This window comes from Lentinula edodes, assembly GCF_021015755.1.
Source record: "Lentinula edodes strain Le(Bin) 0899 ss11 chromosome Unknown C8R40scaffold_1, whole genome shotgun sequence".
NCBI lineage: Eukaryota > Fungi > Basidiomycota > Agaricomycetes > Agaricales > Omphalotaceae > Lentinula > Lentinula edodes.
The window spans coordinates 1,970,228-1,992,244 of record NW_025764307.1 but is presented as its reverse complement, the minus strand read 5'-3'; the positions used below and the strand labels follow the sequence as shown (position 1 = coordinate 1,992,244).

Genomic DNA, 22,017 nt, shown 5'->3' with positions numbered 1-22,017 from the left:
TATCCGGACATCGATTACAGGATTTCCACCAGAACGGTCGTGTCATCCATCCACTTGTCCTTGAATTCCAATGTTAACAAACTTGACACCCGATTCAAGGCTTCCTCTTCGGACCAAATTTCTCCTGTATATGATCGAGGTGGACCACGAAGACCTCGATTGAGGAGGAACAGTGCGAGATTCTCCTTCGGGTCGAAGCTCTGTGAGGATGAATCCAATTTCTCTCCAACGAGGTCTACCCAGGTCTTGCACAACTCCGCAATATCGATGTGTTTTTCCTGCCAATTTTCGCCTCCGTAAAGATCAAGAAGACCATCCGAACACATGAAGAGACACGCTTCTTTCCAAGAATTCGTATCAATGTGTGTGGCCTCGGGGAAAACTTGAGGATGAGACAAACCTCGCGCGCCATCATGCAGCTTCACATACTTGACCTCCGGTATTCCACTCACATAAGGGGGAGTCAGATTGCGTTTCACGATAATTTGCGTATGGTCAGGACGATTCATTCCGGGTATTGTGAGCGAAAATACGCGCTTGGTGTAAATACTAGGAAGTTTGAACTGGTGATCTCCAATCGCTGTTCATTAGACGAAACTCAGCGGACGAGATTCAATACGAAATGAAAAAGCGAACCTCTTGTAACGGCAATGAGGCCTAATACTCGGTTCTTCGCCACTGCACTCTCTTCTTCCCCTGGATGGTCCAACTTGAGACGTGCGACCTCTGAAGGCTCGGAAGCGTTGTGATTCGTACTAAGTATAGTCGTAGTCCAGAATGAAGATTCTTTTTGACCAAGGACTATCGCGAATAAACGACATTAGCTAGCTCATGCGTGAATCAGAAAATGTATAAGCACTCACCAGCCTGACAATCACCCAAACTCGCGGTCCAGAGTCCTCCATCGGAGTTGATCAGTACTACGAGGACCGTTGTGCCACGCATTGCTCGTGTGACTTTGATATTATTCGGGCCTCTGCCAGCATATTTATTGGCTAGAGTGGGAAGCCCAATTTTCGAAGGTAGTACCGTCGACTGGTCATTCACAATCGCCCGAATCTCATCATCGGAGAGCTGATCAATATAATCCGAAGAGGGAAAGAGATCAAGGACGCCTTGTTTGATAGAATTATCGATAGCAGAAATGGTTTCCTGCAGAAGGGATGATACCGCCTCCACGTTAGTGCAATGGGGTATAGATAGAGTAGTCAACGATGATCTGATCTTTGAAGGCAGAGTAGTGAAAACGTGGTCGACTGTTTCATCTCCATTTGCATGGCCTAAAGGGAAATTCAACGCAGGATCACAGCTTCGATTAACAAAACGCACCGTCGAACACTGCTCTGAATTTCCATGATCCACGTTCTCCAAGATCCCACTGCTCTGCAACCAATCGATCTTGACTGTGCTTTGCTGGATGTGGTTGAAGACTGGCAGTGTGGAGGGCGCCGTTGTTGATGATTTTTGGAGCACTCAAGCGGCTTAGTTCAGTTAATATTACCTCCTCAGACAGTAAGAAGTATGTGAAGTCATGTCCAGGCAAGCCCATGTTAGTGTGTCTGCGTTGCGATTCTCCATCCTTAGATGGAGTTCCTGCTGGTTGTTGTTCGATACTGAATTCGTTTGATGAGTTTGATTCTTCACGGGGACTTGGAGGCGCAACTGTTATTTCTGGTGACGGCGAACGAGATGCAGAGGCAGATGGTGGATCAGAGTTTGTTAGGATATTGTCAGTAGACATGATGGACAATTGTTCGATGGGCAGACGATGTTAATAAATTTATCACGTTTTCGAAAGGCAATTCTATACGACATGAGATTGGGAATTTCAGGTGGGTCGCTCCAAATCTCTCCTGAATTCGGTATGTATCAACGGAATGGACGAGGGAAGGACCATAGCTGGTAACACCGCGCGCGTCAAATGTACATAGTACCCTCGTTCCCCTCAATCATCCAGGTGTTATTATTCTACCATAGACAGATATTCAACTGCAACACCAACGAGCTAAGTGGTTCAGCTAATTACATATCATTCTCATTCAAGCAGTCGGTCACCTCTCCTGCCAATGCAGCATTGGTCGCGCATGAGCCAGTCTCAGCCGATACGCGCTCCAAGCGTGGTGCAATATAGGATTGTCCCACAGTAGCTCTGTTCCAGTGGAATAAATTCCCCGAAAAGTTTCTTCTCCTACCCTCTCCCTGTCCATCTCCCCGTAGTTTCGCGGACTTCCTTCTCCTCTTCTGTTTGTCGTTTTCCACGACTTGCGTCCTTTCACTATACTTTCAAAAGAATCTATTACCGTTTAGTATAATGTAACACGAATGTTATGAGCCTGTTCACCTTCAGGTGTTATAGAACTTGACGATTCTGGGGATACGGAACTTGAGCTTAGTGTTGGAGGAAGTGGCGAGGGATGAAATTCTTCTTCTGCAAACCAGCCTTGAAATATTTGAGTGTTATCAGTAATATTCTTCTCAACCAATGTACAAGGCTCACCGTAAAGCTGATCTTCCTCTTCAGTTGGAAACAACGAGCTTGAGCCATAATCCGCATCAAGTTGCTCAGTTTCAGTGAGAGTTGGAAGATATTCGGTAGGATCGAATGACTCTCCTATATGACCAGCATCAACCGGACCAGCCACCTCCCCCCATTCGTCTTCATTCAATGAAAAATAACCGGAAGCAGGACCAAGCACCACGGGAGTCAAGCCTTCCGCCCCATCATCGACATTATCCTCGACCAATGATCCAAGAGATTGAGGTTGATCCGGGCCAGCCACCTCGTCCCATTCTTCATCCGATGAAGAATGACCGGAAGTAGCACCAAGCACCACGGGAGTCAAACCTTCCGCCCCATCATTGACATTATCCTCGACCGATGATCCAAGAGATTGAGGTTGATCCGGGCCAGCCACCTCGTCCCATTCATCATCATCCGATGAAGAATGATCGGAAGTAGCACCAAGAACCACGGGGGTCAAGCCTTCCGCCCCATCATTGACATTATCCTCGAACGATGATACAAGAGATTGAAGGAAATCGGAAGCAGGACCATGATTATCACTATAAGAATCCACCTTGGTAGAAGATTTCAGGATATGAAACACAAGATGAAAGAAAGCATTTACGGAACGATGACGAGAATGCGAAAATATGCGAGAAAACTTTGCTGGTCGCGATCCCTCAATATCGGTGGATGTGGATGAGGAAGTAGCTTCACTTTTGCGCTAGTACAAGGTGCACAATCAGCGATATCAGGAATGCGGAGATATGGGTATGTACCTTGAGGTGGCCAATCGTATGAGGTTTTCTTGGTTGCGGCTTCTTGGCTGAATCCTCGAGCTGGAAGATTAAATGAGAAGATGAATATAAACGTTAGCCACATCCACTTACTGTCGAATCTGCAATTGGCGCACTTGCCAATTCCACAAAGTTTAGAAGTTCACTAACAGGATCTATCTTGCTTGGTAGACCTGGTGACACACACGACTGGAAAATGCTAGAGAATGGTCATCGCCGGATTCCGAAAAATATAGGAAAGGATAGACGAACTCGTGGGTAAGAGTAACATTATTTTCATGATGTATTGGAGGATGCCACTAAATGAGTATCCATCAGATCATATGGATGATAAACGTCGCCCAGGTAGTTGAAAAGGTACCACTAACATCAATTTTGGGAACTTGCAAGTGGTCTTGCATGCGATGCAGAGACTCTAGTAAGCCTTCTGCGTCCGGCCTCTCCATGATCTGTTCTGACCAACACGTATCCAGCATCCGGCATATTGCATTGTAAATGGTTTCATTTGGAACGACTTCCGTCGAGAGTACGGGTCGAACACCGTTCAGAACATCAATAGCAACCTTAATGTCCAGATTGTGATGATAAAACGGGGGTTGCCCTGTTAAGAGCTGAAGAGTGAACGGGGAGGTTAGAGAGGGGTTCCTATTCAGAAATTGAAAGGTCCACCTCGAACACGGTACATCCGAACGCGTATATATCTCTCGAAGTCAATTTCCCCTGATTATCCTGTGGAGTCGGTGTGGGATTTATGAATTCCGGGGCCAGCCAGCGAAGAGATCCCTGGACAGTAGCTGTGTGCGTTGCATTGATTGACTGGGTGTCCAAGACGGAAAGCCCAAAGTCCGCCAGGCAGCAACGACAGTCGTCAGATATCAAGATATTGGCCTATCGTTGTGGTAAGTAAGTACGTACGTAGGCAACAAAGCAGCTGATAGACCGACCCCTTTGATGTCGCCGTGCACGACAGGTGGATCAAGTCCATGCAGGTAGGCGATACCTTCGGCAATTTGTATAGTCTAAACGAGTAGGCATGAGGTTTTATGGTATGATAGAAGGAAACGAGAATGACATGTTCCAGTCTGGTACGGATATCCAGTGATAGACGACGGGAATAGGACATGACATCGCCGTTCGACATCCAAGGCGAGATGATACAGAAACTTGGTGAAAATAAGTCAGCGTTGACACCAAGGAAGGGGAGTATGTTCGGATGCTTGAGCTGTCTCCATAAGAGCACCTCCTTACTCAAATCCTAAACGAACAATCGATTGAATACTCTGATCTCATGCGAATGATATACCAGCGCACCTTCAGCAATTTATCTCGGTCTGATCCACGCTGGAAAAATCGCAAGACTTTAACGCAAACACATTGATTCTCCCAACGGCCAATCCAAATGTCCTGAATGACATAAACGACTCAACGGAGACCATAATCGAATCATATCCACCCTCGTACCGCGAATCCTCCTCCATTAACTGCTGTAGTGCTTTCGCATACTAAATCCTTAAGATACATTGAAGGAGGCAAGACGCCATACGAGCGATTCAAACAGCGCATTAAGTTTAAGCATCTCCACCGGTACTGTGTGCTCTTAGTTGAATAAGCTCGGTCTAGCTCCTGAGCGGCGAGGGTCAACGGTGCTTCCGCCTTTTTTTTGTAAAACACAAATATTCTGACTCACCGATTGTAAAATTTCCATTACCCAAGACGCTTCGTCCAAGTTCGAAATAGAGAGGTGCTTTTCATGGAAATCATCAGCAGCGACCATCGAGAAAATCTCAGTCTTCGTCAATAGATATGGTGATGTTGATTTTGGCAACAGCATTTCGATGAGGTTGCAATGTTGAAAGTTTATACATCATCAATCAGGAAGGCTAGAGGCTGGAACCATTCATAAAAAGCTGTTCACTGTCATTGTGGTTGGATATAATTATCTGGGCGGCTCCCAAAATCCTTAGCGCCGTGCAAATTGCCGCCTTGCGTCTACTTATACATGGGGAAAAATATTTGTTACATTTGTCTGTTTCTCCGACTTAAAGCACTCATAGGAATCATGGACAAATCCTATGTACATATGGAATGTCAGAAATATTCACTTCTTTCAAATTTCCCGTGGTCACATCAAGAACAAATTACTGAGAATCAATACCTTGCAATGCGGCCTTGAAGTCATCCTATAGATGTAAGTACTATCAGTACTGCGTATAAGGTGACAACGAATACTCACAATCATCTGCATGTACTTATGTCCCCGGGGCTTGTATTCTTCAGCATAGTTTACTTCATGAACATGAGCACCGCAGTAAGAAACCGACTCCATTGCACCAGGTTCAGGATCAGCATTGAGCATGTCGGTGTCAATAAAGACATTCTTTTTCTTTTGCAACCTAAGACTGGTTGTGGCGACGACTTCTTTACCAGCCAAGTCTTTGGTGAAAAGGACATGGTCATACTGCATGTCACTACGGAAGAAGAATGGTTCGAGAGCTGTTTCACGTTCAAAGTTAGTTGTGAAAGGGTGCATTGAACTCTCAACAAATGGAAGTTGTGCGTAGAGGACGGGATTGGCATTCCAATCGTTTTGAAGATGACGTCCAATGACAACTTGTTCAGCAGTCATTTGTATGTTGGGTGAAGCCGTATAGACATGGTCTATGTGCTTCTGAGCATCTGAGCCGTAAACATAAAAGGGCATTTTATCAGTCGGGTAAGGAGTAAGGAATTTGCTATTGAGCTTCTTCTGAACAATGACCTTGATGTTTGTAATTTTGCCTTTGACAATGGGTCTGTCGAATAAAACATGGGTAAGAAATGAGTATGGAAAAGACACTTTCTTATGACGGTACGCACGGTTGTTGGCCTCTTGGGTTAAAGGGCTCGATGCGCGCTTCAAATTCCTTCGCCGCTAGAATCTTTTCAAGAGTGGTGGGAGTATCGTTCACCAGGAGATAGACAGTGTCGGGGTTCTTTTCACGTGCCCCAATATAGGCAAACCTCATCTGGATGGGAATTTCACCCGTGATAATGAGCTGGAGGCGATGGTTTTCCATGTTAAACATGGGAAGATGTACAAAGAAGAGTTTGGAGTCAGTGCCCTGCATGATAAAAGCATGATAATCTTCCGTGAGAGTATTGCGGTACACAGAGACTTCGCACTCCTTCACAATGGTTCCCTGTAATGACTGAGCAACCTCTTCTGTGAGGCCGATTGCAGTAGGCCATGGAGACATAACAGCGTTGACAAGTGTGTATAGATCTTGGCTTCCCTTCAAGCCCAAACGATCTTTGAATTTGAACAGACACTCGCCATAATTTTTCTGGGAAAGGACAGTGGAAATGAGGAAAAGTGGAGGCTTCTTGCCACTGTCGTCGATTGTGGACAGTTTCTCGTATATGCGCTTGTTAAGGTAGTTAGCCTCAATAACGTCTTCGTTAACGACGTCCCCTAACTTGAAATTGACAGCAAAGGTGTTTATGGAAAGATCAGAGCCCATCTCGACGACAAGCTTCCAGATCTCTCTATCTGTGACAAGCTTGTGGTTAGGGACATGAAGGATCTTCTTCCGGATGAGTTCTTTCTGGGCTTCAACTTCTCCCCTCCGGTTCCCTTTGATTTCAGCAGGAAGCATATTCAGGGGACGAACAATGAAATTTGTTTTGTTTGTTGACATGGTCGCTAGATGGGCATACATCTGCCAAAGACTATTGAGTTCTTGCAGAATGCACAGAACACTCGACCTCTACCTTGACAGCACTGAATAATGCTTCACCCAGCAATTGGCCATAGCCGTCAGTGTCAAGACCAAGAATGGTATGCGAGAACCACGTTGCCACGGGCGCAGCACCAGGCTTGCTAAATGGGAGGAATATCTTTGATGATGAAAAAACAAGTTGAATCAAATGTCTGCTTACCTTCCTTCAACACCAAAGACCCCAATACTTTGTAGATCATTGCGGTAAACGATGGGGCTTGTCCAGGTCACAAGATAGCGCATACGCTCATCACGGTAAAGTAAACCTCCAGCAGGATATTGGATATATCCGCTCTTATGAGGATCAACAGTGATAGAGTCGCAATCTCGCATACGCACAATGCTCTCGAGAGTTTTTGTGTTGAGTGGGACAGTAGGTACGAAAATATCGAGCCTGGCCTTGTCATACTCTACAAGATCCATCCTGTTCTTGGCGAGTTCAGATGAGAGACGAAGAGAGTCCTGAACTATGATTTCGGGAATTGTAGTCGCAAAGTAGGCACCCCAAGCACCGTCTGCATGTAAAACAAAACTGAGACCCTTTCTTCGGAACTGTGTAGAAAGTGTCAGAGATCTTCTCTTGGATACAATAGAGAAGGTATTTACTTCGTCGCGGACATCAAGAATATCCTTCAACGGATCGCAGGCACCATGTTCTGTAGAGCCAACTATGGCTACGACAGCGTAAACAGCTCTGGGAGCAGGGTTCCCTTGAGCATCCTTGAGGTTCAAGCACTCGTGCAGCAACCTTCGCAGGTCGTTCGGGTCCATTCGAGCGGAATTGTCCACTGTGACGGAAATCACGTTTTCGCTGCCAATCCCAGTTATAGCTGGTATGATTCAGTCAGCACATTGATTATACTCATAGGGACATGACTGACCAGCTCCTTTAGGCCATGAGTAATGCATTGTAGCACTGGCAAAGTACGCCATTGGCTTAACATGAAACTCGCGCTCCAGACGCTCCTTTCCTACAGTCTGTATGAGGTATGGATTCAATGCATCCTGCAAAAATTGAGCTGTAATGCTGTATTCTTTGTTGAGGCGGGTCGGTATGTCCAGAACATCAGTCGGAAGAATGTTCAGAAGCTCCCACGTAGTGAAGTCTTTGAGAAACTTCGACTCATGGGTACAGGTGTCAACACGGAATGTGTCCGCAATAAATTTGAGTTGATTCATCATTGCCAATCTCAGGGAAAGAGGATAGAACTTGAGATTTCGAGCTGAATTTCAAGATGAGTGACAATATGGTCACAGGAGTTAATGGGAAAATGCATGCTCACCAGCCCACATCGACTCCAAATTAGCGATAGAACCATCTGCGGTGATATGGCCCCAGCCAATGGGGTCCGGGTTGTGCAACATTATATTATACCCAACCATTTTGGCAAGTTGTTTTCCAACTTCTATCTCGATGGCAGTGGTCAATGGGGATGCTTCAAGAGCAACATTATTTGCGTTGACTGGAGAGAGACTTCAGAAAATTTATTTAAAAGGTGAGCAAACAGAGATTACAGAGCATTGCCGTGAAATATCCTAGAATACCAGGCATTGATGTATCCATGAGCATGTGTGCATTGTATCGAGGGTTCCAGAAGGGAACAGAGCTTTTTGTAAGGTCTCCTGATAACAATTTCACAAGAGTAGTTTGTTTCTGAATTTGCTCTATACACAACACCCGAATGATCAAGTTGGTGCGCACATTCTATGAGTAGGACCATAGATCACATACTTTGAAATGCAGCAGTAGCTTTAACCTCTGGTGTGATCACTGAAGGATCCCCTGGAAAATAATCAATGCGCCCTTGGACATGATATTCAAGGGCTTCTGTCAGTAGCTGACGCAAAGACTCAGCATTTTCGCCCTTAGGACCAAGAAACCAAGCAGCAACAGCATTGCTTTTGTCTTTTTCAGACATGTTAAGAGGGTGACTGGAACAGTGAAGAAAGAGAGCGCAATCTCTTGGAGAAACAAAACTCACAAGGATTGCCTTTTTATTCCTTTCCACCCTCAGATAGAGAGATACGTGCCATTAGGGTGCAATAACATCATATGATTTACGCGGGTTCAAACTGAACAAAAATTCAAAAGCACCCTGCTAAAGAGTGACAGACACAATGGTCTGCAGTGTACCAAGTATATGTATTTGTTAGACTAAATTTAGAGCAACAGGTAGATTGTTCACCTTGAGAATGAAGCTGAACTGCAAGAAGCCCTTCTTGGGTTAGAGTTTGGTCTTTGTAGCCATTCGGGACTGGTCCTGTGGCAGCAACTATTGTGACAAAGACATGGTTCAATCCGAATATGCTAGAAAAGAAAAATCGCCAACCACAAGATCCCAAAAACCAGAATACAGTGATGGCCAAACACTTACACTAAGTTTCCGGACACAGCGGAACTCTTGCGCCACCCCAGCCAAATTCCCCACCTAACGACAACCCAGATTGGTTGATAACATACATGTAGCTAGGACACAGATGAATATGATCCCATAAACCTTATAGTCAAAAAAAAAGTGTAAGTGTAAACAGTTATTTTGTCTGCTTACAACGACATAACTGTTATGTTGTCATTCAGAAAGGAACCATCTCTGTCTATAGCCCATCATAAGGAATCGAATGAAAGTCCAAGTGACGGCGATGCAAGACCAGTTTATGTTGGTCTGTACAGATGACGGGAATTGTAGCTACCCATGGAATGTTATCCAGTAAGCATTAACCCAGAAAGGCCTGGACCATTTGAAACACATGAACCATGATACTAATTCCTGAACAGTTTGAATTGGGTCTTCAATTGGTGGGAGGTTGAAAAGGGTCAGAATACAGGCACCATTTGTTCCAGGGTGAAAATTCTTGACCCCTGCTCACACACCCACTGTGGAGTCAGCTTAATGCAGGCAAACTTTCTTCGAGAATAAGAAAATTTCAAAGCTATTTTACACACGTGCTTTCTTGCTTGATATTGTTTCGGTAATTTGGATAGTCTGATGAGTGATGATAAGGGGTTACAATGCAAATGATAACAGAAAAAGAGCGACGAATGGTTGACACCGCGGAATTGGAGATTGTTCAGAGGCATGAATGGTTCCGTAACCCCCACGGATCTTGAACGTACGATTCTCTTAGTGACGCATCGCATGAATGAGTTTATTGCGCACACCTGCAGGAATCACGGGGGAACGAAATAGTTTTTAGCTTGAGGAATGGTTCCAACAGTTTTCGCTATCCACGGTTATTTACCTCGGTCTGATCCACGCTGGAAACTGATCGAGAAAGAGGAATGAGAATCCTCATTATAGAATCACACCCAGCTCGAATCCTCCTGTGACTGCCGTTTCGCGATCGCTTTTGTAAGAGGCAATGCGCAAGCGTTTTCAGATAGCGCATTGATTGCACACGGCAAGCATTTCCTTCGAATCTGATGAATTGAATCAGCTAGGTCTTACTCCTGTGCAGGGACTAGTGCTTCGGCACTAGCCTTCTGTGTAAAGCAAGTCTTCACACTCAGTAAAATTTCCATCCCTACAGACGATCACAATTATGGGGAGAAACACCCAAGATGTTTCGTCCAGGTTCGAGACAGTGAGGTGCTTTGCATGGAGATCATCAGCGGCGACCAGCGAAAAGATTCGAGTCTTCGTCAATGAAGACAGTGGAGCTGATTTTGACAATGGCATTCTGATGAAGTGAAAATTTTGTCCATCAAGGTCCATCATCATTAATGTGGGAAGGGAGTAGGCTGTGTGGGCGTCTGTGGGCGTCTCCGTTTGAGCGACTCGGAGTCTCCCGGGACAGCATCGGACAGATCGAGTTTCGAAAGCAATATATTGTTCCACTAACTATATACACACCAGAGCAAGTTGGAAGCCTTAGTGCCCCGTCAACCATCCTAGACCTGTCCATCGTAGCGAGCCGGACGGACGAAACAATTTGCTAGGGGCGTCATTTTTATTGAAAGTGACAATTTGGTCAGAATGTACATCGAATTCAACGTTCGTTCCTTTCTTGTTGCTGGTATGTGTCGGTAAACCTTTCTGAAAACAGATGTGATTACCATCGCAGAGAAAAGACCCTAGAATATTTGTTACTACTTACTTGCACAATGCCATTCACAATATTGACAATGACCATACTAGACCTTGACAAGTGCCCATTCACGGCATTACTCGAAAGGTTGACCAACCCGTCATATATAGTCGCAGGTTCATCTTTCAGAGGAAGGAGAGTAATTCTGAAGTCGACATTTCCCTGCTTATTGACAACAGGAAACCCTTCGACCTGCGAGATTTTTATTGAAGAAAACCCCAAATCTAGTATGGCAAGGTTTAAAAGAGCTTGAACCGCCGTGGTAGCGACTTGCTTCTTCTTCTTCTTCTCGTCGCTGGATCTACCTCGGTCCCGGAATTGCAGCTGTACCGAGAAATGAGGATAGGTTCCCTTTTGACGAGGAAGGATGGAGGAACCTAATTGTTGCACAGAGTTAGCCACGCCGGCGGGATTCAGGTTTGGAAGTGACTACATTGGACTCAAAATTAGACCGTCAAAGTAACTCAGATGTTAGACTGACCGAATCCTGGTGGGGTACAGCGGTGGTAAAGATTGAAAGAAAGCCGAGAATTACGATGAGGTAGGCTTTGTAGCCCGAGGAATAATAATGTAAATACATGGTCGATCGGTGTAGAAGAAAGAGAGATTGGGTAGGTATCGATATCTGAACAGAGTTTTGAGGATCTGAACAAAAGAGGTTCAGGATGGTCATGGCCGAAACGAAGAGGGATCCTACCTTTTCGACCAGCGAAAATAAGTTATTATGAACGACTCGCGATGGGAGAGAAAATATTTCTATGTAGGAGATCCCCACTTGAATAACCAGTTTATATACACATGCGATTGTAGGCCACTGCACTACCGTGCATGGCAAAAACTCGGCTCCTTCCTTGTGGGTTATTAAATATCAATTAAATATTATGGAATCAAAAAAACGGGGGCGCCTTTCAGGCGCCGACATTGATTCTTTGAGAAAAGCAGAATAAAAGTAAATTTACTTATCTACATATGGAGTAACAGGGAATAACACTACGGCGGACCCTATAATATTCACACGAAAAAGATATCAATCCCAATGACTAAAATAGTTTATCTTTTCCTGTAAAATACTTGCCTAAATAACAAAAATGATTTCACACGAACCAGGCAAATGATAATATGATCTTTCTTGGCTGCAGATTTGCATTATATATGTAATGACAAAGACAATCTTTCCTACGCATTCAAAAAAATCTTTCTTGATCTTAAAATATTACTTGTTTCGGGCAAACAATGTGGCTTAAAAAATTATCAATATCGCTCAAAACTGATATGATTAATCATGTAATTAAGATAATCTTATCCTTCATCATTATCTCGCGATCAAGATTATCATTCGCGCTTGAGAAATAAAATGGACGCTCGACGGTCATGGATTGGGAGTGCGTCGGGAATCGGTCACACATCATTCGGGCACCCTAGCAGACCTTCATCATGCGATCGGCTCCCTCATGAGGGCATGGGTCGCCCATTCTTCACTGCAGCCGGCTCTACTCGGATGTTCTGCACTGTTCTGTGGTTAAAAAACTCGCAGCCTGGTGACCAAGCCCTCCTGTAGGTTGTCGGTGTTAATACGAAAAACCTCATCCTCGTGTTAACGCCGACAACCTCATGGAGGGGGGTGACTTTAGGCCTACCTCTCTCGTTCCGTTCTCAAAACCTTCAATGCGAGTTCAATCAGAAAAACATCATTCAACTTCAACGGGGTCACATATAAAAATAACACAATTTCAGAGCGAGTAACCAAAGGATGGACATGGAGAGCCCTAGGGAACGACCAGCTGTACTAAGAAGCACCGCAGTCCAATGCAAAATCACTCATCCTCTCTTCTCCAGTTGTAGCTCTTTCCTAATATTTCTTTTCATTCTCTTCATCGGAATCTTGTTCCTCCTCAGATTCGATGTGCATTCGAGATTGTTTCGACTAGATGATACCAACGTCAGCCATCAATGGTAGAAAACGGAGCGACAGGATGCACATATATAGAAGGCTTTCGATGTTGCCGCGACAATGAATTCCGGTGTCTCACTTTCGAGGTAGCCGGTTGACTGGAGGGTTTCATCTCCTGTGGGTGAATATGTACAATCAGTTTGTGCGACGATGACAGTCGCAGACATACAGAGGCACACACCTTTGACGGTCGCAGAACATACTCCCGTTTAGTAGTCATCCGAAGTTCTGCCGCAACAGCAGCTTTACGAAGAGACTTATTGAGACTTCCAAAGTGCATTCCTTGCATTGGTGGTATTGAAGCCTCGCCGGTGGATGGCTTTGAAGGTTGTATCAACGATCATAATTGGAGAAGATCTGTTCAAACAACGTACAACAGACCGCATGGGGGATCGCATCTCGGCTGACACTGAAGGAGACGAAATTGGGAACAGGTTTCGTGAAGACGATGAAGATGGCTGATAAGTGACTGATGCAGTAGAATGTGCGAATTGGCCAAGAGCGGAAGATGTAGCACCAATCGCTGTGTGAGGCACTGGATGTAGTCGTGTTGCTCTGGAGCTAGACTGTTCAAAAGGACGCGCGATCTTTATGGACGAGGACAGATAGGGACAGATAGATACAAACGTACAGATGACACTCGAAATTGATCAGCCTGCATAGTAGATGATGTACCTGTCGAAGTCGAGTGATGGTCGATCTACTGATAATCAACTCTTTGAACGCAGCACACATATGCGAGGAAAGACACACCTTGTGATATTCCAATAAATCTAGTAATTCTTTGATTCGCAAGGCCTTCGCTAAATTCTCGTCTTGCAGAATTGAAACTGTAGAGTGTATATCCTTGCTCTGAGTTCGTCGTTGCGCCAGTTCGTACTCAAGCTGCATTATTTGGCGTTGCATTTCCTCCCCTTGAGCCTGTGATTCAGCGACCTTTTGCTCGATTCCAGCGATATGATCCTGATATAACTATGAAAACATCTAGTGTTTTGTTCGACTGCATTGACTGATCGTACCTTTGATTTTACGTTCTTTTTATTTGCTCGAATGAGTTTTTGATGTGTGTCTTTGAGTTGCGTCTGTATAATGAATTCAGAACCGAGCGCTACATGGGCAGAAACTAGGCTGGCACCGATTCAAGTTCATACGCGTGTTGTAGATCAGTCAGCAGGGTCTGGATTGCCCGGATTCAGAAATCAGCAAGTATTGATTATTTTGCTGATAACGAGTCCACACCTTGGAAACTTTTGTTTGGTTATCACGACGGAAGGCAGATAAACGATCCTATTGTATATGAGCAATGAGAGCAAAACGGAGGAAAAAATCTAGAACGCACCTCCAGTGATTTGCAGATGATAGCATGATCTGCTTCTTTCTGGAGTAAAGACGTTTCTCGGTCTCGTACTTTGACTTCTTCAGATTGTAGGTCTGCTTCCAAAGAATCGCGAGATGCTTCCAATTGCTCAACAGCGTCCTTCAGAAAAATAAACGAGCACAACGCAGATAGACAGGATATTTAGCAGACCTCGAGGTATTTGATATCTTCTCGCAGTCGCTCCACCTGCATTTGATGATCAGTCTGTGTGAGTGGAATGAGACAACGAAGAGAGTAGATCAATACAAATTACCTCTATAGAATCTTCATAATCATTTTCCTCCTCCTTTCGCTGCAGACTGGCGTTTAATCTAGATATCTCTAACTCGTTTCCTTGGATCTGTATCTCTTTCTGATTCAATATTGTCTGCTCAGTTTCTATCTTTTCTTGAAGAATACTGCATCCTCGTTGCGAATCCTATTCAGTAGCATCGTGAAATTGTTGGCAACAAACAACAGGCCAAGTTACCTCAAGTTCCTGATTCTTGCATTCCCAGGCCTCTTTGAGAGAAATTTCGAGGAGGTCTTTGCGACGACTCATATCATTAAGCCGTTCATCAAAGGATTGGTACGCCTTCTGCTGTTCTTGCAATCTTGCCTGAGGAGAGTGTAGTGACATATTAAATAGCGCTGTTGAGAGTACTGACCTGAAGCGAATATTCCATGGCCTCAAACGACAATTGCAACTTCTCATTCTGTGCCTCACATAGATGAACTTCCTGTTTGGTGGCAGTAAGTTCCTTGACAAGCTCTCTATATCTCGTAGCACGGACCTGTTCCAGACTTTGATAACTCTGCAGCGCGCTGTCAATTTCCAAACGATGCTGCTCGTTACTCTGAAGCTGTTGGTCCTTTTCGCCGAGGATGGTCTCGAGAGCTTCTAACTCCTTCTTGAGACTATCAAATTCTTCACAATTCCGCTGGAATGAAAGCATCAATTTGAGTTGCAGATCACGGTAAAATTAGACCAGACCTTGAGTTCCGAGTTCTTACACTCCCAAGCTTGCTTGAGAGACACCTCAAGAAGGTCTCTCTGTCGATTGAGAGCAAAAATTTGAGCTTCGAAAAAACACGCTTGCTGTTCTTGTTGTGTTTTCATTTCTTGCATCGCATTCTACAAGTGGTCTGAACGCGGAGCAACTTACCTCGGAGTAGAAAGCACATACCTGCAATTTATTGGAGCTCGAAGCTTCGCCGACCTGAAGCATAGACTGAAGTTCCTCCTTCTCCAACTGTAGTTTGTGTACTTTTTGTCGAATGGCCACTATTTCCTTTTCTATCTTGTTGTTCTTTGCCTGATATGCTTCATCTTCATCCTGTCTCCTGATTTCCGAAGAACGTTCCTGAACAAGTTCCAGCTGCTTGTTCTTTTCGTTAAGCAGCAGCTTCTGAGGTTTCAGAGCATGAACCTCTTCATATTCGTATACCCTCTTATGGCAGGTCCAGGGTCGCTTTAACCTCCAGAATTTCTTCGGTCACGAATAGACTCACCTGAAGTTTCTCGGATTTCTGTTCTTGACTGTCCTCCAGTAGCAACAGGAGAATGCTGTTTATTGCCTTAACGTCTCCAGGTTTCAAGACAATCACATTTGATGACCTCTCTGTTCTACTGTTTATTTCCGTCAGAGCCTTTATTTTCACGTCCTTCAAATATTCCAGCCACTACCATGACTATTCAGAGACCACGGATCATTATTACTCCGATGAATGGTCTACTCACCGCAAGCCAACTTGATACATCTGCTGAGGACTCTGGACGTTCTCTAAGGAGCTCTGGAAGCTTCACGATGTACATCTGATAGAATTGAAGATTCGCATCCCCAACGTCCTAGACAAAACATAATGAGTATGATTGTGGTACCCAGGAGGGAATAGTATGCACCTGGTGCAACGTATGATGATGACGATCTGGTTCTGTTGTCTGAATGCAAGCTAAAACTGACTCTTGAGCACGAATAAATTCGATTCGAACTTGTTCATAGTCCTAAAACAAGTTAGTCTCGGCAAAATACCGAAGGGATCAACGTTCATAACGGGCTACCTTCCAAAGTTCAGAGTACATGTGGTCTAAGTCTTGTATCTCATTCAGCAATCTGATCGACCAAGAAGTCAAGAACTGCCAAGTAACCCATAAGAAATTCTCAGTAATATTGATATCTGGTCAAACATACCGAGTTATCCTCTTCTTTCTTGAGGGACTTTTGACTTTTAATCGTCCTTTCTGTGTTAAGACATACAAGTACTTGCTTGAGGTTCTGAAAGAGTGCAGTAATCAGAGGCGCAAGTAACATCTAGTAAAAGCTATGGTGAATACGTGAATGACTCCAGCCACTGCACTGGATACTTCTGAGTCAAATTGTCCAAGCTGGTTTCGTATCACCGTCATTGAATCAAAAAAATCTATGGCGAAGGTTGCGATATCGAACTGACTGTTAAGTTAAGTCTCTTCTTGTATTCATGTATTAACACATTTTTGGTTTCAAGCTGAGATTTTGCAATGGTGAGCTTCAAGGATAATTTCTCGGCGTTGGATTTCGCCTGTGCAACAGAATCCTGGTGACTGGTTACATGAAGCAACTGAGCACGAAGTGATGTAACTTCGTTCCGGAGTTCATCAGTGGGGTCTGTGTAAACTAATCTGATTTTCTGTTTGAAGCATCAGTATAGAGAATGTCTACTAGAGGGAATGGGCGCGCACTGAATATTCTGGTTCTTCCGAATCACTATCGTCTTCAAAGTTCGCCGAGAATACTCCCCTCTTCTGCTGAGCCATTTCACTGTAGCGTATAAGTAATGAAGGGGAGGAATTGACATCCAAAAAGCCTGATCAAGAGAACAAAGGAAGCGGATCCAGAGCGGATCAAGCCGACACTCATTTCCATGTTGCTCTGCGCGCGCTCCAAGTCTAGCTGCTGATACCGTTATCACGTCTTAGTTTTTCTCTTCCCCATGGCCGGTTGCAAGAAAGTCATGATCAAGGGTCATATAGTACGAATTCATAGTGTGTCGCTTATAAAGACTAAGTTTGTTAATCCAAGGCTGAATCCCGGAAACTCTCAGTTGTTAGTAGAGTGATAATATTTTGATTGAACACAACTCTAGCCTCGTCGTGACCTATCAGTCAACTTCTTCCTAATACTTCAAGGCGCTGCTCACAGGAATACTGAAAATGTCGCTGCAACTCGTCCGAAAACCGAAGCTTTTCACTTGTCACGCCACCGCATCATTCTGCGATTTATGCCTTGGAAGTTTTCTTCCGTCGACAAAGCCTCGATGTAATGTCTATTCACCGAAGCGATTCTATTCCTCATATGAACAGCATATATCAGAGTTGTGAGCAAGCATCCTCAAAGACAGTCCTGACCAAAAATAATAATTAGCCACGGTTTGCATTAGGATAAGGTTTTGTACGAATTTCATCTTCCCTCTCATGTATTCTGATCCACGAGACTAGATATTCTTGAAGTTTCCAATACCTTAGAGTTTGTTTAACCCTAGGTGACACTGAATGCCCGCCAAAGTTCGCGCATCCGGGCGCCCGGTCCATGCCAATGTATACACATCACAACTGTCCGATAATTAACAAGCTTCGAGGGTCACCCTGAAAACCTCAGTGACGAAGGCTGAGCAAGGGGTTGCGGTTGATCCGAGGTGAGATATGTGAATGACTACCTGGAGAGTTAGAGGAAGATTAGTTGCGCTACTCATGTATATTATACCAGAGCTTCTCGGTCTACATACAAATTGCTTGAATTTCTGCCGCAAAACCGTAATCTCCTAATGATGAGCCCCATGTTATAATCAATTGTAGATGCAGGTGTTCTGTGAAAGCAGAAGCAGGTTAGCATCGAGATCGGGTGACCGTACACTGAGAGCTCGAAAGGAAGACATGTCAGGTCTGTGAAAGCAGAAGCAGATTAACATCGAATTAGATGGGAAGAAATATTAGGTAGACGTCGAGAGCATCAATAACTTCAGGAGCTAAGGGACTTGTATGAGGCAAATAGAGAAGAATATTTGGGTATTAAATCAACATGTACAAGTGAGAATCGTGAATCATGAGACTAAAGGGAACATGAGATGTAGATGCTAAAGTCGATGGGTCATCGTCGTAGGAACGATGGTAATGAGAAGTGGCCGTGTGGGTCAATGAAAACAAGTACGGTATCGGCGTTGCAAGGCAGAAGCTCCCGTTCGTACAACATTGAACGCAAAACACAGAAGCAACAAGACGAGAATCTATATGGTTCTAATGTGAGATGGTATATATTTGAGTGAACATAACGCACGATATCCCGAGTTTGGCGATCGATATTCAAAAAATCGAAAGTATCCGCAATATAAGTGGTTTTCAAGACGCTGCGATAAACAAAGGACCCGAAGTCTAATGCCTTTCGGTGGATGACTAGCAGGTAAAACGTGAGCTTTAGAATATTTACGAGTATGGGTGAACTTACGGGATCCATGGGAGGTTAAACTGGCCCCTGACAGCATGCCAACTACGAAACACAACGACGGCGGGATTTCAGGCCGAGCAACCAAAAAGAGAAACAAGCAAAAAACCTACACAATGTCAGAAATAGTTTGGGATAAGTAATCGAAAGACGTACAAGGCTTTGGACCTGATATATGTTATTCAAGGCATCGATGGCAGTGTCCTTGATGGCTGTAGCAATTTGTGATAAGCAAACGTGAACGAATGGCGGCAAATCCAAGTGGTTCGTAAGACTCTGAAGATTGAATGATCCTAGACCGGTTTGGGAATCGATTCAGAGTGTCGCAAACCTTTCGAAACAGTCTTACCAAGGCTCTCAAAACGTAGAGACGCGTAACCGACCCCTAGCAAAACGCCAGCCGTAAATCGGAACGACGAATATTGGTTGGTCTTGGTGATTTTCGGGTGGACAAATAATACGGTGAAATCTTCTCCTGGCCAAGATATCGTGGTGCAGCATTCGTGAGGATTATCGTCTGTAGGAATGTCGTTGGCAGCAGCAGCAGGGGAAAGAGTCGGTATCATCATTCGAGATTCTGTACCACCAAACCGTTTCGAGTCTTTGGTGATTTTAAACAGAAGAGCGGGGATTGAAAGATTGCTTTGTAGAAAGGTTTGCGACACTGCGGCAGTATCAAGATTAACGGATTGAAAGAAACCATTGTGGTGGCGAGCAGAAAGCAACGGCTCGTTTTCGGGGCAGGCCTCCCATTGAAGAAAACCGGCATTCCCGGCAACGGCAGAAAGTCCCCGTTGACCCATTGATCAATATTAATGAAAGTCGTTTATATCCTCCTCCATCCTAAGAACTTGTTTGAACTTCGACCTTTGTATCATGAACCGTTTGTTCTTGCGCGAATGAGCGACAGACTTGTATATAAGCTCTCTCCGCGATCCCTTAATATCCTGTCAGTGTCCTCACTTCCTACTATTTCCCGCGTATCGTCCATCGGCAACAAAATGGTTGCAAAGAGCGCAGCGAAATCTCGTGCCACCACTCCTGAATACTCTCTTAGATCTCGATCCCGAACCTCCGACCGCTCTGCCAAGTCTCAGGTCTTCGGATCGCCTCCTCCTACTCCCAGCAGAATTTACGGGAGGAAATCCAAAGCTCGTTCTTATATGAATACACCTTCGCGTCTTCGCGGGCCTTCAGCAGCATCTACTTCGAGCACGCCTTTACACTATCGTAGATCCCTAGCAGACCCGATGCCTTCCTATACGATGCAAAGCCTGGCGCTTGACTATGAACTTCCTGTTCTTCCTGAAACACCTTCAGACTCATCTGCTTCGTCGTCGTTTGACTTGACCTCTATCGCAAGCTCATCTCCATCCACGAACTCGTCGGACTCAAACAGAGTATCTCGGCTTCACTCTTCGTAATGTCTCTTACTGACTTCTCACAGGTTGAAGAATCCGGGCTGGACGTGGATTCTGATTCTGATGACGAACCGGTGTTCATTTCGAGAGTGGGCAACTGCTTCTTCTGTCAATATACTGATGCTTACTTAGCTTATCGCTATAGATTATGCCAATCCAATCGTCGGCTTTCCGCGACAGTGACATTATGGACGAGCTTCGCCAAGTTCGTTTGGATCTTGAGAATGCCCGTGAGGTACGCAGTCCCTAGATTGCTCATTCCAAATCCTCCCTCAGACAATCGTGATCACAGGTATTTCGATCAGCTGAAGAGAACTGACACAAATGTCCCTGTTGCCTTGAAGTTATGTTGCAGCCTTTCATGTATGTATCTTCTACCTAATCTCCTGCTCAACGACCTGAAATTTTTTGTACCAGTCTCTGCTGTGGCCATACCTACTGTAAAGATTGTCTCATCAGATTGGCCAATATCTATCTGAACGCGAAGATGAATCTCGTTTGTCCTGATTGTCGCACCGTTCAGGGATGTTTCACTCCCATTCCTAACTATTTTATTCAATCTCATCTCGATAATATGTTGCGGCTGGAAGGCATCCCAACTCCCTCTCGTCAGCCATTGCAGTGGCCGCTCAAATTTCAATCTGGGCCCACTCCATTACCCTTCCCACCCAGCGCTGCGACGTTCCCAGTCTAACGCCTTCCCGTAATCATCTCAGTGGGGCGATATCGATGTTCCTATGTGTATCTGTCTGTAGTGTTCAACAAACTGCGACTGTCTCTGAATAATTATCGGGGCTGATTCTTAAAACTCAAAATTACGATTATATACGTTCTTGCTTATATCGTTCCCTCTGTAATCATATAACATATTTCGCTTCAACATGTTGTTTCGTTCGTACACAGTACAGTTAGAGTTTGATGGCTATCTAGTTCGCACAATGCTATTTGATATTCCGAAATTCAAACCATTCAAGTGTCTTCCTGAGCGCGCGCAAGCTTTCAGTGAGATATATGGAACGGTGGAGCGCTGAGGGAAGGTAGCGTGATCTATCTGGATCTTGTTGAGCTTGACATATTTTGGAATCGTGAAAGGTGCGTAAATCATCACCTTTGTTGGAGTTGAATGCTAACATTTCGTTCCATCTACGTTCCACAAAAAAGATCGAATTAAGGTCATCGCGTAGCCAAACATGTGGTCGGAATGCACGCGTCGTTGCCCCCTATGAATTTTTCCTCCAGAATGAACGTGTTATCTCTGACTTTCTGCTGCATGACAAGTGCCGTTATTACGCTAGACGAACTATGTGAGCCCTCTGTTATACACGTCGGCTCTAACGCGATTCCATCCCGAGAGGAAGGAGGTTTTTTCGAATATCTGCAGAATGATCTTTGCACGAGCGCGTAATGCTTCTTCGTGAATTCGCTGACAATTCAAAGGCAGCTTCACACATAGGGAGACCATGAAGAGAAGAAGCGGAAGAAAGTCAGCATTGGTGACGCACCGGCGTCCCTCCCGTTGTCGCGAAGATGCTCAGAGCCAGTCACCCCCGCGAACTCAGATTTCTCTCGTGCGACTGGCTTTGTGGTGCGACTGGCTTTGTGGTGTATTTTGTTTTCTTATCAATTGATTACTGGTCCGCAGGATAAACCAAATATCGACCAACGAACT

General features: G+C 44.7%; 7 protein-coding genes across 7 annotated transcripts; 1 reads left to right on the top strand and 6 right to left on the bottom strand.

The window, feature by feature from the left end:
* Nucleotides 1-14: 14 nt before the first annotated feature.
* Nucleotides 15-1,741, bottom strand: C8R40DRAFT_1164964 (phosphatase 2C-like domain-containing protein; the record flags this gene model as incomplete). Its single annotated transcript, XM_046230600.1, has 4 exons — nt 15-580; nt 637-801; nt 864-1,280; nt 1,330-1,741. 4 exons carry the CDS (start codon nt 1,739-1,741, stop codon nt 15-17), a joined length of 1,560 nt encoding a protein of 519 aa, XP_046092644.1.
* A 1,873-nt stretch (nt 1,742-3,614) lies between these two features.
* On the bottom strand, nt 3,615-4,555 carry C8R40DRAFT_1031256 (kinase-like domain-containing protein; the record flags this gene model as incomplete). Its single annotated transcript, XM_046223157.1, has 4 exons — nt 3,615-3,911; nt 3,970-4,188; nt 4,245-4,319; nt 4,373-4,555. Coding segments are annotated over 4 exons (774 nt in total), but the record flags the coding sequence as incomplete, so codon positions are not given.
* A 760-nt stretch (nt 4,556-5,315) lies between these two features.
* C8R40DRAFT_1243050 (pyridoxal phosphate-dependent transferase) lies at nt 5,316-8,977 on the bottom strand (the record flags this gene model as incomplete). The annotated part of the gene is made up of 11 exons (XM_046233583.1): nt 5,316-5,480; nt 5,534-6,092; nt 6,148-6,998; nt 7,051-7,159; nt 7,219-7,457; nt 7,527-7,610; nt 7,665-7,888; nt 7,931-8,281; nt 8,342-8,521; nt 8,574-8,723; nt 8,791-8,977. 11 exons carry the CDS (start codon nt 8,975-8,977, stop codon nt 5,439-5,441), a joined length of 2,976 nt encoding a protein of 991 aa, XP_046092642.1. The 3' UTR covers nt 5,316-5,438.
* Nucleotides 8,978-10,500: 1,523 nt separating this feature from the next.
* C8R40DRAFT_1065201 (uncharacterized protein) lies at nt 10,501-11,724 on the bottom strand (the record flags this gene model as incomplete). The annotated part of the gene is made up of 4 exons (XM_046225636.1): nt 10,501-10,580; nt 10,981-11,092; nt 11,154-11,573; nt 11,626-11,724. The coding sequence occupies 4 exons, from the start codon at nt 11,722-11,724 to the stop codon at nt 10,501-10,503; spliced, it is 711 nt and encodes a 236-aa protein (XP_046092641.1).
* Nucleotides 11,725-13,084: 1,360 nt separating this feature from the next.
* On the bottom strand, nt 13,085-17,246 carry C8R40DRAFT_1164960 (uncharacterized protein; the record flags this gene model as incomplete). The annotated part of the gene is made up of 23 exons (XM_046230599.1): nt 13,085-13,210; nt 13,277-13,414; nt 13,470-13,661; nt 13,727-13,795; nt 13,849-14,058; nt 14,115-14,177; nt 14,231-14,272; nt 14,335-14,382; nt 14,435-14,572; nt 14,624-14,677; nt 14,727-14,891; nt 14,943-15,071; nt 15,121-15,393; nt 15,447-15,587; nt 15,640-15,903; nt 15,965-16,135; nt 16,194-16,301; nt 16,356-16,457; nt 16,515-16,589; nt 16,645-16,728; nt 16,788-16,838; nt 16,904-17,119; nt 17,172-17,246. The coding sequence occupies 23 exons, from the start codon at nt 17,244-17,246 to the stop codon at nt 13,085-13,087; spliced, it is 2,934 nt and encodes a 977-aa protein (XP_046092640.1).
* A 1,251-nt stretch (nt 17,247-18,497) lies between these two features.
* Nucleotides 18,498-19,730, bottom strand: C8R40DRAFT_1164959 (uncharacterized protein; the record flags this gene model as incomplete). Its single annotated transcript, XM_046230598.1, has 5 exons — nt 18,498-18,722; nt 18,763-18,878; nt 18,931-19,036; nt 19,084-19,220; nt 19,277-19,730. The coding sequence occupies 5 exons, from the start codon at nt 19,728-19,730 to the stop codon at nt 18,498-18,500; spliced, it is 1,038 nt and encodes a 345-aa protein (XP_046092639.1).
* Nucleotides 19,731-19,928: 198 nt separating this feature from the next.
* On the top strand, nt 19,929-21,042 carry C8R40DRAFT_1164958 (uncharacterized protein; the record flags this gene model as incomplete). The annotated part of the gene is made up of 4 exons (XM_046230597.1): nt 19,929-20,327; nt 20,375-20,437; nt 20,494-20,583; nt 20,872-21,042. 4 exons carry the CDS (start codon nt 19,929-19,931, stop codon nt 21,040-21,042), a joined length of 723 nt encoding a protein of 240 aa, XP_046092638.1.
* Nucleotides 21,043-22,017: the final 975 nt, after the last annotated feature.